The 17,339-nt window shown below is 36.1% G+C and overlaps 1 protein-coding gene across 1 annotated transcript in view; it reads left to right on the top strand.

The window, feature by feature from the left end:
• The window catches only part of LOC115210984 (homeobox protein MOX-1-like), a 96,019-nt gene extending 91,027 nt beyond the window's left edge, over positions 1–4,992 (top strand). The window contains exon 4 of the mRNA XM_036502537.1: positions 4,519–4,992. Within this exon, the coding sequence (XP_036358430.1) occupies positions 4,519–4,644 (126 nt within the window). The 3' untranslated portion in view covers positions 4,645–4,992. The remainder of the gene's footprint in view (positions 1–4,518) is intronic.
• The last annotated feature ends 12,347 nt before the right edge of the window (positions 4,993–17,339 follow it).

The raw sequence follows: 17,339 nt of genomic DNA on the forward strand, positions 1-17,339 counted from the left end.
CGTCAGTGGTTGACGTTAGGAAGGACATCCAGCTGTAGAAACTCTGCCAGATCAAGACTAGAGCCTGGTGCAGCCATCTGGTTCGCCAGCCCTCAGTCAAATCGTCCAATCATGCTAGCATTGAAAGCGGACGTTAAACGATGATGATGATGATGATGATGATGAACATCAGCCCTCCAGGATTTTTACTGCAAGTGCAGACTCGTAATAGCTTAAACGGAGCGTTGATGTGATCAGAATTGCCGAGGTGGAGGTGGTGGAGACACTACACTGGCCATGGGCACGGTCCTTTCGAGACCCAGCGTGTAAAGCAAGAAAACACGAATAGAGTATTCGGTTTCTGGAGTTGAAATATTTGTACTAACAGTTTGATTCGATCATTATTTGAAGATTCATAGATGTTGCGAGCACGCCTGATCGCTCAACGCTTACATCTGAGAGTCAAATTTACTGAGATGATATCTAAATTTGAAAGGGAGCTTTTACGTTTTCACTGATTAATAGTGACAAAGTTGTTAAGTGACAACAGCAACATCATATTAAAATAAAGCCTTCTTAATTGAATTGTAAAAGAAACGTTTTTACAGTGTGTGTGTGTGTGTGTGTGTGTGTGTGTGTGTGGGTGTGTGTGTGTGAACTTGGGTGTAATCTACTGGCTACACCTCTCTTGTTTCCTGCACTTAACATCTCGTCCATGAGAAGTTCGGTGAAAACAACGCTGCATATATTCTGCATTGCCTTCGACGGTGTCTTACTCGAGAACTATAAAACTAAATTACCCCCAAAGCATTCTATCAGTCTCCCCCTTTTTAAAGGTCTCTTTTCTGTTTGAATAAATTTAGAAGCAAGGCCAACAGCAAATCTTTAAACTGGTCTGCCTACCTAGAAAAACATTTGTGTCTCCCAGTAATATAGGGATCTTTCATCAATTTCATCGATGAGAGGCGCAGTTGTTCGATCATTTGACCTGTCTACCCATTAAATTATATTCACTGAGATGTGGACCCTCAACGTAATTCATATGCAGAAATAACCCTTTGAATTACAAATCTATACCATTCGATAGGCTCGTAAACTTTCTATCGACTCAGTTTCACTCCCATAGCTTGGGTCAACTCAAGATTTTGTTCCTTTGAATCCTTCCTCTAAAATTTGATACCTTTTCATTTTCCTCTGTCTACCCTTCTTCCAACTTCACTCGAATCTTAAATGTGTCAATTCACATTTATCTCTCTCTCTCTCTCTCTATATATATATATATATATATATATATATCACTCTGTCTAATGAAAGAGCTCTACTTAAAACTGCACACCTCCCGGCATAAAATTCATTCCACTATTTGTACTACTTTTTGCCGAAGAAAAGTATCACTAGTTTCTTCCGATTCTACAAATCTGCTATAGCAACAGACACAAAAAGTACATTGGGATTCAACCTAAGATCTCATGACTCTGAAGCAAATTTCATAACCACTTGGATTTGCATCTGCGGCGTGTGTGTTTGTAAACATATAATGTAGCCGTTCGGAACAAGCGAAGATAAGGACTTGATGCGTTTTGATTGATTAAATCCTTCAAGGTGGCTGGTACTCAAGTATGATTGCATTCTATGCACACACATACACACACAAGACGGCTTTCTGTGCAGTTCTCGTGTATCAAATCAGCCCATAAGGAATTGTTCCACCCTGGGCCATCTTGGAAGATATTTACCCGAGATGTTGCGCAGTGGGACGGAAGTAAAAACAATGTACCATGCGCATGTCGTGTGTGTGTGTGTGTGTGTGTGCACACGTGCATGCGTGCGTGTGTTTATGTGTATTTACATTGTATAGAACACACAAAATTCACGTGATTTGCTACATTTACATAATTAATATAACATAAACGATTCATTCACCTACTTTTTCGTTGAAATTTACTATACATCGTTCTGTTTGTTTAATACTTCATACGTATTTCCCTTACCTGGCATTTTATATTTCTGAAATTTTGCTGTTTGTTACTCTGTATAAATAGCTAACTGGTCGTTCTTGCTTCCTAACATCAGGATAGCCCAGTTAAGGCTGATCTAATAACATCAGGATAGCCCAGTTAAGGCTGATCTAATAACATCAGGATAGCCCAGTTAAGGCTGATCTAATAACATTAGGATAGCCCAGTTAAGGCTGATCTAACCATGAACATCACTTTTATTTAGGGTTATCTATGTTGCTGTCTTAATACTATAGGAAATATATTTCTTTACTACCCACAAGGGGCTAAACACAGAGAGGACAAACAAGGACAGACAAATGGATTAAGTGGATCATATTGATCCTCAGTGCGTAACTGGTACTTAATTTTATTGACTCCGAAAGGATGAAAGGCAAAGTCGACCTCGGCGGAATTTGAACTCAGAACGTAACGGCAGACGAAATACCGCAAAGCATTTCGCCCGGCGTGCTAACGTTTCTGCCAGCTCGCCGCCTTAATACTATAGGATATAATTCAAGTAAATTCGGCTGTTGTTTCTAGCAGGTTAGAAGCGACTAATTACCTTTGATTACTAATAAGTTAGTTAACGAGATCGACGACAGAAAGGATTGTAAAGTGCTTTGCTACTTTCGCGAACAGTCTTTGAAAGCAGGTTTCAAGAAGCAACTTTTCCAGTAATCCATCCTTTAAACCACTCAGAACACCGCTCCTCCTTCAATCTGTTGATAAATAACCGAAAAAAATGTTATATTTTGGATATTATAAATATTTACAGTCTGTATAATAATGTAGGGCATATTTTTAGCGTAAAACATTGCTTCAGTTCCATCACTAAAAAAGCAAAAAAAAAAGAAGAAAAGAACATGATAGAAAGAAAGAAGAAAAAAAGGAATGAAAAGAAAACACCCGAGACTGGGTTAAAGAAATTTGTTTTGAGATTGTTCAAGACTAATGTTTTCCTCATGATTTTCGTATATATCTACTTCTGGAACCGAATCAGCAGACGGTTACAGAACGGCGTATCTTATTTCTCAGCATCGTCTTAATTATTCTAAAACCGAGAAACATGAAGGCGTCAAGAGTCTCTGAAAATGCACTTCAGGTGTTTTACGCTTCACTAAGCCCCGAACATATAATATTTGGGTCCGGCTTTTCAATTAAAGTTCTTTTTGTTGTATTCCAACAACGTACAGTTGCAATATTGTAGACCATACATTCTTTCAGCATCGTTGGATTTCTCAAATGGCAATTTTGAAGTTAAATATTTGAATGTCTTGCACAACGGAAAATGGTTGTAATGGCTTTCGTTTCATGTTCGTCATTTTATATTTTAAGTGCTGATCAATGCAGGGTTATTTAACAAGTAAAGGTGTAATTTATATATAGGACTTTTGTCGAGTATCTTGCTACTCTTGAGTTTCACTTGTGTTTACAAAGTCATCAGGCAAGTGTGTGTGTATGTATGTATGTATATATATATATATATATATATATATATATATATATACATACATACATACATGTATGTATGTATGTATGTATGTATGTATGTATGTATAGGGAGAATTCACGAAAAAAAAAGATAAAAGACGAAGACAGGTGGTGTAGAAAACAAACAGATGTATTAGTATAATGCTCAGGAATTGAAAAAGTCTTTTACGTTTCGAGCCTACGCTCTTCCACAGAGAGGACTACAGAAAGAAACAAGGAGAGAAAAAAATATGTTTAGCGGCTACCGATCTATCATGGCGATATATATATATATATATATATAATGGAGCTAAATAATTAAAAATCCTATGCTCAAGGTATGAAATATGAATTTCTACTCGAGTATTAAATGAGCATTTATTACATGAATAGAGATTTCCTATGGAATACCTATTTAGATTTGTATAAAGGATTTAAGATAAGGTGGCACCTATGGAAACTACTCTCTAGTAACATCATTGCTTTTATCATTCGGTGGATGAGCTAGAAAATTTGTATTCGTTGGGTAAAATTAACGATTATTAATATCAACCATTCAATGGGGGGGAAAATGTCGGGTTGGCATCAATAGTTTACACGTGGGTATTTTAAATAGACAGACAGATAGAATATTCACACATGTAAAATTTAGATATACTAGTCGACAGTTATGAACAGCTCAGCGTAGGACAAAAATCAACTTGCGATATAATAAACATATCTATTCACTCTACCCAATATACTGAGTTCTATATCAGGTGATGTTTGAACTATGTGAAGTAAATTTTAATATATTTTACAGCTCTTAAGGTGGCAAGCTGGCAGAATCGCTAGCACGCCGGGTAAAATGCTTAGCGGCATTTCGCCCGTCTTTACATACGCATACGTGTATTGAACCATTTTGGTTTTTCCTTTGCATGCAGCCAGTGTTGTATATTCATATAGCGCAACAGACAACAATCTAAAACTCAACAGCAAATTTTTGTGATGATGATGATGATGATTTTATCTAAAACAAGAAATAATTTAGTACATTTACTAAAGTTGCTTCTTTTTGTTTCTGTTACAGGTCAAAGTGTGGTTTCAAAATCGTCGAATGAAATGGAAAAGAGTGAAAGGAACAAAACTAGTAAAAGACAAAGTTGATGGTCAAATCAAACCAATAATGGCGCCTTCGATCACATCGACGAGTTAATTTTATTAAAAAAAAAAAGATAAATTCAAAGACTTACCGAGGTTTAATCAAAGAGACAAAAATTTAAATGCATATTTCCGAGCAAAGAAAAATGCAACAGATTTCCCAAATGAACAGAATGTGCATATATACATCCTTGTATGTAGAGATTATGTATGACTAAATGTGTATGAGTGTGCGTAAGTTAAAGGCTGCAGTTACTTAAGCTTGGTATATGTGCCAAAGGAGTCACGGTAGGGAAATACTTTGGCAATTTTCAAGAGCCATGGATATGATTTTTTTTTTTACTTTTACTTTTTTACAAACATTTTACCTATTTTCTCAATATAAAATAAAAGATTAAAACAACGCAATTGTTTCTTTCTCCATTCTTTTCTTACCTTTCGTGACTTTAAAAAAGAAAAGTCAGAAACTGGAAAACTAATTAAAAGTATGTATCATCATCATCATTCCAAGCTGGCATGGGTTGGACGGTTTGACTGAAAACTGGTAAGCTGGGGAACTGCACCAGGTTCCAATCTGTTTTGGTATGGCAGTGCCGCCGGACTGACACCTGTGCCAGTGCCGCCTGATTGGCACTTGTGCCGGTGGCACGTAAAAAGTATCATTCGAGCGTGACTTATGCCAGTGCCGCCTGACTGGCACCCATACCGGTGGACGTAAAAAGCACCTACCTCACTCTCGGAGTGGTCGGCGTTAGGAAAGGCATCCAGCTATAGAAACCTTCCTAACGCCAACCACTCCAAGGGTGTAATGGGTGCTTTTTACGAGCCAGTTATGCGACACTGGCATCGGCCACGGCTACGATCTTTGAAGAAATCTCCAAGCATGCGGACACGTGTTTATCAACTCATGTTATTTAGAAAAATAATATTAAGTAGGTGAAATAAACAGCAGAGATGCTTTGTCCCATGTAGAAACTGCGGGAGCTACTCAGAGGTTTGGCAAGATCTATTTAAATGTATTGCAAAGCTGGAAACCCTTCCGTATCGTCAGCAGGTATCTCAGGCTCGCAAGCATTTCGCCCCTTAGCCTGTACACTTCGCCTGAATGGAGAAGCAGTGAGGGCTGAATAAGTCTTCAAAAGGTTCCACTTGCGGTCTCTTATCATCCATAACTATCTTAAGCTATTGTCATCTGTTATGCTCATCTCCTTGATGACTTTCTTCAGTTGTTTGGGTTTTAGACCTATCTTCTACAGGAAATAATGCACCGATCTAGCTGGAAAGCCGCAGTGAGAAATGTCTCTAGACTGAATAAATCTCGGAAATTATGGGACAGTGAACTGATTTGCTACAAAGCAATCAGATGGGCAGAAATATTCTTTCGACTTATTCATGAAAAACAGTTACCCTGTTTGATGTTGATGCTTTTTTGCTGGGTTATATATATATATAATTTATTTCAATTTATTGAGTAACTTGCATGCCATTTCTTTCTCAGTTACACGTTGGTGAAAGATGATTATTTGATCCTTTTAGTAGTCTTCTACTTGGTGTGAGATGATAGTTACTAAAGTTGGCAAGCTGTATCAGTCCTTGCCTTTACTTTAGACAGCGCCAATGGCGTGGACAGTATCGGCAACTGCTGGTCTTCCATTAAAAAAAAATTGACATGGCTCGTGTTTTAGAGAGGAACTTTCCAGGCAGAAGCCCATTTGCTAAGAAGAGATACGGAGGCATTATGCCATCAAGTATGGTGACGTAGTCATTTATGTTTATAAGAGCATATGCTATGCGTGTGTGTGTTAAGTAATTTGGACAAGTGACAGTGACATCAATATCATAGATGGTAACGTTAGTGGACATGCTGAGAACATCCTGATGTTCATTTCGGTAAGCATGGTGACTAAGGTTATGATACACGGAAGGAACAAAGATCGAGGCTTTAAACGTCAGTGATGCAAACCGTCCTACTTGAGAGATTAGTGATTAACCATCAGAATGAAGACACGTAACAATGTGAAAAGTGATCGTACGAAGGGTCTCTCAGCCAGCTGTAAGTAAAAAATAATACTAAATAACGCTTATGTCGACAAAGAGACTTATAGCATTAGCAACTCTCAGAGTTACAACGAAACAACCTGCAACGGAGCACAGGACACATCTGCAATGGAGTAACCAAGGTAACGTATCAGTGTAATGGTACAGTTGATAGTCATAAACTCTAAGAGACAGGTCATCAAAGTATGGAAGAAAAGGAGTGATTCAGGGATTAATACTATGTAATAAGCCCGATAGCAAGTATACTTAGCAAGGGAAATAAGATGCTTGCTAGCTTTTTCGTTCATTCGAAAAGCAATGCATCAATGGGAATCTGGATGTCGTTAGTAAAAAGTGCATGCGTAGTGATAGTGGTTCACTGATACTGAGGCATTGGCAAGCTGCTATGAAACATTGCGAGAAGTGTGTGTATGTAAATGAGTGAAAATGAACTCCATGTAACTCCAAAAACGCTAAGATGTTCGTACAAAGAAGCAACTACAGAGTTAGCAGCCTGATTGAACAAGCTATCAGAGTAACTGAAGAATTATAGGAAAAATAGGTTGAAGGAAAACTAGATTAGAAAAAAACGCTCTCCACATTTCTGCCCGGATGGGGCACTTTTGATAACCATTTCCTAGTGAAACATGGAAGTTTTTAGGTATAAACAACACCAATATATTTAGCTCTTGTTGATATTGAGAAGGTTATTGGTAGGGTACCATACTTTGTGGTTTGGTGATCTCTTTTGAAAGCTATGTAAACTATGTATCAAGATGAATCTAGGTTGCTTGTCGGGACTCATTTCTAAGCTTCCGCCTGTTTCTTATACTTATTCAGGTCATAACAGAGAAGTTTAAAGATCACTCTGAAATGAAATTATTTTCCCTTCCAGAAAGAATAGCCAATCGCTTCGTGGCAGGTTGGTAATTATCATGTTTAGATAAGCTCAAGATTTCTCCAAAATTTTCATGCGGTTAAAGTAAATAGTCTGATTTCTGAAGACATGAGGAAATCTGCAGACACATATTTCTGCCTCAGTAGCTGTCATCAGCAAAGCAACTGTCGAGCCTTATCTTCAGGAGAAGAAACAGACTTAAGAAAAGATCTGGAACAAATTTGGGGCCTGGGTTATTTGCATAAATGAAGCGAAAATGAGCTAAGGGAAGTAACACGGAGTGTCCAGTGGCGTGTATTTGAACAACACATTTGAATAAGATTAAATTGAATGATATACAAGGTAAAGTTATGACGTACTGAAGTTATCTCCACATACAGAGAGAGTAAATCAATCACTCGGAGGCAATTGGTAACAACTCCAAATGAAAAAGGGAGATAATCTCAATTAACATGCTATTTGAAAAGTCTGTCCACTGATCAATCTGAGTTATTTCTATCAGATCATTTCTGTTGTTTGTGTGTGCGTGTGTAAGCGAGCGCGAATTCTGCATGAATGTATGTAAGCTGAAATCTGTGAGACATAGCATTGGATGTTTAGAAGCCATGTGCGAGATAAATGCACCGGCTTTCGCGAAACGATACCTTTCATACTGCCTTTCATGCTACAATAAATTTTATCTTAATCTTAGTATTGAGTCACCCCATATCCTGTGAATTTTCTTAAACTAGCTTTAAATTAATGGGTTTATATTTTGGTACAACGGTAGTACATTCAAGGGAAGGGTAAATGGATTACATCGACCTAAGTGTTCAATTGGTACTTATTTTACCGATCCTGAAAGGATGAAAAGCAAAGCTGACTTCGGCGAAATTTGAACCCAGAACGTAAAAATCAGGAAGAAATGCCACTAAGCATTTTGTCCAAATCACTAATGATTCTACAAGTTCATCCCTTAATTTAACGCTTAAATTGTGTGTGTGGTTACATATCTATACCATGTTTTCCCCGAAAATAAGCCCTACCATAATTTTTCAGCATGTTTTTAATATAAACCCTACCCCGAATATAAGACCTAGTCAAAATGTATCAGCTTCTTAGCAAGACCGTGTGATGTTTGTAAAATAAATCAACTACCGCAGCTTGGCTAAAGTCCGCGCTAAGCGCGCATGCACGGAGTTGACTCCCTTGTCTTCCAGGAAAGATGAGTGCAAAAAGAAAGAGTTATTCCGTGGAGTACAAGAAAGGAATTGTGGAAGAGTTACTTAACAAGAATCTTACGGCTTTCTGTAAGATGGATCGCCAAATGGTTCGAAAATGGCGAGCAGAGTACAATAATCTCAGCAGACTGGTGGATGAGGGAAGTGCAAGTGTGGACCAGGTCGACAACCGTTACTTTTGGAGCTGGAAGATATCACCTCGGAATAGATTACTAACAGACAAACAAAGGTTTTGGTTGTACGCAGAGCTGGTATTCAAGAATTTGCTCCTGCAATGACACTACAGTTGGATATACCCCCAAACATAGTCAAAGCATCGCCTCATTGGTTGGATAACTTTCTTCGACGATATGAGCTCTCTCTAAGAAGATCGATAATACTGTTCAAACTGGAGGATGCTGAAGTGATTCAACGTGCACTTGCATTCATGTCCTTCATTGATGGTATCGACTTTTCTAGATACAATCTCACCAATATAAATGCTGCAGATGAGACTACAATATTTATGGGCCAAGGATCTAAAACGACAATTGAACAGACAGGTGCCTCGCTAATCTAAGATGCCTCAACGGGTTACGAAAGTGCAAGAGTTACTTGTATTTTATTAATTCTTCTTGATGGAACAAAAGTCCCACAGCTTATCACAAAGGGCATAAAAACTAAAACAGAACGAGTTTTGGGCATTTATATCGTTGAAACGGAAAAGGCTTGGTGCACACAAGCTGTTATAAGAAAATGGGTTTGATTTAACTATGCCACTTGTTTTACGTAGTTCTCAAGAGGTCTTTTCGTCTGGGACTCGACCAGTGCTTATCGCGTAAAAGATATGAAAACCTTCCTTTCTGAAAGAAGAATTGACCACATAATGATTCCCGCAGGAATGACTTCATATCTACTAACATTAGATCTCGTAATAAACAAGACCTTCAAGGATTATTTTCGGATGGAAGTGAATGAATATATCGAACATAGAATGGAGAGAAATCAGCGTGGAAACTTTGTCAAACCCAACCTCCAAGAGGTCGTGAACTGGGTGAAGAATGCATGGAATAAAATTACCGACAGTTGCGTTGCCAATGCATTACGAGCAGGGTACTTCGTTTAAGGAAAGTTATATTGCCAAATATGTGAGATTGAGGTCTATGATTCTACAGGAATTTTGCAAGAAATTCAGTCTGAAGTTCGGGGTTTGATGATTTGTAATGATGTTCCAGAAGAGGACGAAATGGTTATACTTGACTAAAAACACAAACAAATAAACTTTTGATAACTAAAAACATGAGTTTCCTTTTTACAATTTTTTTCTTTTTACACGAGGACATGAGACTTTTTTGTCTTGGGTTTTTTCCGCAAATATATAAGACATCTCTCGAAAATAAGCCCTAGTGTATTTTTTGGATGTAGAATTGATATAAGACAGGGTCTTATTTTCGGGGAAACACGGTACGTATATGTCTATTTATGTATGAAGAAACGCCGCAAAGCATTTAATCCAAAGCGCTAGCGATTCTAGCAGCTCATCCCTAAATTCAACATTCAAATTGTGTGGTTACATATTCATACGTATATGTTTATATATATATATATATATATATATATTATATATATATATATATATATTATATATATATATATATATATATATATATATATAGTACGTTTATATATTTGTTGTGCAAGATTTTTTATGTGAAGTCGTTTCGGAATGGTCAAGAAGCATAGGCGAGCGGGTAAATGAACATTGGAGAGAACTCAAGGAAGGTAAAAGCTCATCGATTCTGTACCAACACGCCGAACAGGAACACGGGGGATCAATCAACAACATAGAAATTAAAATATTGTCCAGACATAGAACAGATGCAACAATCAGACAAATTACAGAAGCTACACACATAATAGAAAATAAACCTAGCCTGAATAGGAAACTAGAAGGGAACACTAGCACACACCACAACATATGACGGTAGAGGATCCCAATAAACTGATTACAATATAAACAAAACCGAAAACATAATAAATAAAATACACAGATAAATAAACAAATAGAAATAAATAACTATATAAGTTTTTTTTAATCTAAAAGATTTTTTTGATTTATTATTATTATTACTAGTATTGTTGTTATACATACATACATACATATATACAAGCATATGTAATGATAATGATAAGTGGATGTAAACACATGAACAAAATAAGAAGAAACAAAAACAGCAAAAACAAATTACATGAACGTATATAAACAGAAGATACAAATATAACAGGCATCCACCCCACACACACACTAAATAAACATAGACGCACATAGGGATATAAGCATGCGCAAATGAAGACATACAATAGAAATACAAAATGCCTGACGGTTAGTAACGAGAGACACAAATAAGAAAGAAGAAAACAAAGGACCACTGATGCGGTCACAGGAGTGTGACGAAAGAACTCTGGCCGAAATAAAATTAAGATTAATGTAACAAAATAAATAACACTGAAGCAAAATAACACCAAATATATAGTGCGTGTGTTTTTATTGGCTAAACTGGCAAAATGACCATTCCGAAATATAACAATATATATATATATATATATATATATATATATATATATATAATATATATATATATGGAAGATTGGCTTGATTTAATTAATCAGGTTAGTTTACCATAAACAGCAGACGAAACGGTGCATCGTACAAGAAATTACAGGGTAAATGTTTTTTTAAATTTTCTCGTTTACGGAATGATATGAAGCTTGGCTGTTATATGAATGGCCTATTTATTATTGTTGATATATATATATATATATATATATATATATATATATATATATATATATATTATATATATATATATATATATATATATATATATTATATATATATATATATATATATATATATTATATATATATATATATCTATATATATATATATATATATGTATATATATATATGTATATATATATATATATATATATATATATATATATAGAGAGAGAGAGAGAGAGAGAGAGAGAGAGAGAGACATACATATGTGTGTGTGTGTACATATAAATGCATATATACATACGCGTATATTTGTACATATACACATACATACACACGCACACAAGTCTTTATACCTGTCAAGACTATAGAAATTATAGTACAAGTACAAATAAAGGACAGAGATGAAGAAAATAAATGTATAGAGAAAATATTAAGAAGAAATTAAAAATAAAACAAAAATACGATAAAACAAAAAATAATAAAATAAAATGCAATAAAGTGAAAAAAAATCAGTTCGGATTTTTCGTGCATCTTTTCTCCATTCTCTACAAGGAGTAGGAGTGGCTGTGTAGTAAGTAGCTCACTTACCAACCAGATGGTTCTGGGTTCAGCCCCACTGCATGGTACCTTGGGCAAGTGTCTTCTACTATAGCCTCGGGCCGACCGAAGCCTTGTGAGTGGATTTGGTAGACGGAAACTGAAAGAAGCCCATCGTATATATGTGTTTGGGTGTCTGTGTTTGTTCCCCCAACATCGCTTGACAACCGATGCTGGTGTGTTTACGCCCCCGTAACTTAGCGGTTTGACAAAAGAGACCGATAGAATAAGTACTAAGCTTAAAAAAAATAAATCTTGGGGTCGATTTGCTCAACTAAATGCGGTGCTCGAGCATGGCCAAAGTCAAATGACTGAAATAAGTAAAAGAGTAAAAGAGTACGTTTGCTTGAAGAGGTCAATGGCCAACATCCCTCTAATATGACATTGCTGAAATGCGAAGCCAGAGACATTGGCTTGCAATTCCATACATCTGTTCCATTTCTTTCTGAAAGGACATATACCCTCTTTCAAATTTTAGGAGGTTTAACACATTCCAGAATAATTTTCGGAAAAGTTCTCGAAGCAGATTAGCTAAGGAATTATTTTTCGGCACGTTTAAAGGAGATTTGTAAAGAAGCTTTCAGGGCTTGTTGAGATTAAATACATTTCGTCTATAGCAGCTATTACATCAGTTTCCTCTACGTCTGTGTAACTGAGGATTGTAACTTCTTTATGAAAGACTCCAGTGTCGAAAAACACTGTTGGCTCAGCTATTTGTGTACGAACAGGGAGGTGAAAATAGTATTGAATTGTTCATTGAGAGGACATTGCAGTGTGTGACCCACTTCCTTTAAACAATATCACTATTTTGCGGTGCACAGAGGCTGTTTCATTCGCGAAACTCTAAAGGATTTTGAGGTTAGTTTTTATGTTTTTTCAAAGATCAGGTTGCCTTTATTGCTCTTTCATTTTCATGAGAGTACTTTATTTTATTCTCAAAGAATTTGAGCGGCCGTTTTAGTTTCTTAATTTCTCAATTATTTGTTTATTCAAATTATTTCAAAACGGTTTCCTCTGCCTCCTTCATATATATATGTATGCGCGCGTATGTGCATATCTGTATATGCATACATGCATACAAAAACATGCACATATATATATATATATATATATATATATAATCACCGTGATCACCGTGACCGACCAGGCTATCAGATGTTGCTACACATCGCTGGTCACAATGCGCTTCGCATTGTTTTAGCCTTCAAATGATGCCACCCCGCTGGCCAACAGAAGAAAGAGTGAGAGAAAGTTGTGGCGAAAGAGTACAGCAGGGATCGCCACCACCCCCTGCCGGAGCCTAGTGGAGCTTTAGGTGTTTTCGGTCAATAAGCACTCACAACGCCCGGTCTGGGAATCGAAACCGCGATCCTACGACCGCGAGTCCGCTGTCCTAACCACTGGGCCATTGCGCCTCCACTTATATGTATATATATAATATAGATATATATATATATATATATAATATATATATATATATATATATATATATTATATATATCATTATATATATATATATATATATATACATACATATATATATATATATATATATATATATACTATATATATATATAATATATATATATACATACATATATAATATATATATATATATATATATATAATATATATATATATATATATATATTAACATAAGAGGGATCAGCCATCTGAATGTGGCTAGGGTCAGGGCGGGGTGGTGGGGGTGTTACTGATGCATTTAGCCCCAATATATATATATATATATATATATAATAATAAATTTAGGAATAAATCCAAATTTACAGGGAAAAATCAGATTTAGTATAATCCAATTTTATAGTAAAATTATATTATATTAAATTAGAGACAAAACCACTATTATGCAAATCAAACAAAGAAAGACTTAAGCCAATACATAAATTAATTTATATAAATTTTGAAATTTAACAATTATAATTGCTAAATTTCTAAATTTATATAATTAATTTATGTATTGGCTTAAGTCTTTCTTTGTTTGATTTGCATAATAGTGGTTTTGTCTCTAATTTAATATAATATAATATTTATAAAAATTGGATTCAATCCTAAATCTGATTTTCCTGTAAATTTGGATTTATTCCCTATATTTATTATATATATATATATATATATATATATATTATATAATAAATACGTACATGTGTGCATAAGTACATAAGTACTTAACATGGATATATGTATATTTATATATTGAACACTGCATTAGCTAAATATATGATATTCCATTTAAGTAGACGCTACTATGCACAATTTACGAGGGATGATTCAATAACTAACCGGACTGTTACCATAGTAACGAAGCAGAATATAGCCGCTTTGCACAGAGTGACCTTGAACTCTGCTATGCATGCGCACTAAGTTTTAACGTTCTAGTTCACTTCCACTGTTTACAGCACTGATTGGAAGGAGGGTGTGTAGCGTGTGATCGTCGCATTGACCATGACAGAGAGAGTTGTTATGACGATACTTACTCAGAGACCGACGCAAAGTCGCAGAAAGTGTATGGAGAGGAGTATACGAGCCGCACACAAGTGTACGAGTGGTTCAGACATTTCCAAGATAGCTGAAAAAATTTCGATATCGACAGATATTTTGGGAGACCTGCAACCAGCAGAACTGAGGAAAACATCGCAGATGTGCGTGCAGCTGTGAGGGTAAATTGTCTAATCACCATCTGTAAGTTATCAAAGGGTGTGCAGATTAGTTACGGTTCAGTTCAGTCCATTATCACCGAAGATTTGGGTATGAGACGTGTACCAAATTTGTGCTAAAACTGCTTTCACCTAACCAAAAAGACACTGGGATTTCAGTAGCACAAGATCTTGATTGTGTCGCGAATGATGAAATCTTTTTGAAAACTTTGCGTAGGCCTCTGAGCAGGTATCACTAAGCTTTTGGCAAAATTTGATGTAGGTTCACTGCTAAATTGTCTCTGTCATGGTCAATGCGGCGATCACACGCTACACACCTTCCTTTGAATCACTGCTGTAAACAGCGGAAGTGATCTATAACGTTAAAACTTAGTGCTTCAAAGAAATGTGTGTAGCGTGTGATCGTCGCATTGATTTTGACAGAGACAATTTAGCAGAGAACCTACATCAAATTTTGCCAAAAGCTTGGTGATACCTGTTCAGAGGCCTACTCAAGGTTTCTTACACTTAATTATATTCAACTTTATTATTTATTGTCCTTTGTATTAAATCTTTCGCCTCATATACTATAACCTCTTCAGGGACTCTCCATTCCAGATGACTCCTTTTGAAGTGCATGTGGTTATTTGGCAAAAATAAAATGACCAATTTGTATAAGATTTTATACCTGTCATCACATTTTTGTATGATCACATGTAGAACTCTAACTCTTGCCAAAATGTTTTCTCTGTGACCCGAACAGATCCACTTGATGTGTATGTATCAAATCTTATTCAACAAACAATGAGTCGTAAAGTAACGGCTCACTCAGACTACGCTCTGAATAAATATTATTCCAGCCTATCTATTCATTGTGTACTTTCTTTCGCCAATTTGCATCTCAAACCAGTGGGATATCACCAACAGCACACAGACAAAGACTCACACAAAAACACACACACACACACATACATACACTCACACACACACAAACACGCACACAAATATTCGAGCGTGTGCGCGTGTTCGTGTACGTGTGAATGGATGCTAGTATGTGTGTGTGCATATATAAACATTCGTATATATTTTTATGCAAGTACTTATATTATATATATATATATATATGTAAGCACACACGCGCGCACACACACATATGTGTATGTATTTGCATGTGTGCGTGTATATACACACATATACCTATATAGAAACATGTATATATAAGTTTCTTTCTACATATGCGTATATATATATATATATGTATGTGTGTGTGTGTGTGTGTGTATAGATAGATAGATAGATAGATAGATAGATAGATAGATAGATAGATAGATAGATAGACAGACAGATAAAGATAATGTGTGTGTATTTGTGTGAATGTGTGTGTGTGTATGTGTGTGTACGTGCATTTACGTATACAAGTATATATATATACAATGGAGCAAACCATAAAACAATACAAGAACTACAACACAACAAATGCGTTGAACACTGGACTTATTTCAAATACAGACCCATATACAAATTACATGAATGAAATCGAATCTATACTAACTATCCTTTCACTTGTTTCAGCCAGAGGTTATAACCAAGCTGAAACATCCTGCTTGGTGTAATTTATTGTTTATTTCGATTCACTTCAACATTTAAGTTTAATTTGTCAAAATATTTTCGTCGCTTTGAGACCGCGACCTGTTCACTGGCAAAAACCCGTGTTGTCAGTGAACAGGTCGCGGCCTTAAAGCGACGAAAATATTTTGACAAATTAAACTTAAATGTTGAAGTGAATCGAACGGCTTTTGTGTGTTTCTTAAATGGCTTACAAACACCTTCCACGCTGCAATTGTTTTCGTTCCAGCACACGATCTCAGATCAAATCACTTACTATGCAAGTACATCTCCGTAATTGTTTATTTCATTTCATTTTTACGGCCCCCTCTCTGTTTCTTTGTCAATGAGGGAGTTGGACAACACCTTCACCATATGCGTTTCTTGCCGTGATGTTGGTTCATCTCATATAAATTTTTGTGTTAGTGATTTTGAATACATCCGCATCTACGCCTTGTAGATCACCGAGGAAATAGAGCCTCAGTTATTTTTGGTCTCACCCAGTAGGTCATCTGTTGCATTGGAGTAACCTGCTAGGTGTAACAACGATGGATTGCCTCCAGTATTTGACGCTATTCGGTAATCACAATTACAGGTACGTAGCAATCCAGGTGACTGAGTAAACCAAGATGGTCTACTTTTCTTTTATTCTGAATGATATCAGAATCCAATCAGTCAGTCACCTGCATATTGCAATGTGCACACGGAATGATGCATCTCTTCTCCTATGGATTCCCAGATAAAACATTAATTGTGAGTCTGGGATTACAATAATCCTGACCTTGTGCATCCCGATTGCAACCTGTTTGTGGGGTGACAGCAAAGCACAAATTTCCCCGTGAAACTATATGATGCCTTTTTCAACCCACTTGTATTATTTCTCTCAGGTCTTTCTGTTGCTTTGCATTATCATCAGAGGTTTTGACTGATTGTGATACTTTGTCAATGTAACTAGTGGTAGTGACTAATGATAGT

The sequence above is a fragment of the Octopus sinensis genome, linkage group LG4 (genome assembly GCF_006345805.1).
Source record: "Octopus sinensis linkage group LG4, ASM634580v1, whole genome shotgun sequence".
Lineage (NCBI taxonomy): Eukaryota > Metazoa > Mollusca > Cephalopoda > Octopoda > Octopodidae > Octopus > Octopus sinensis.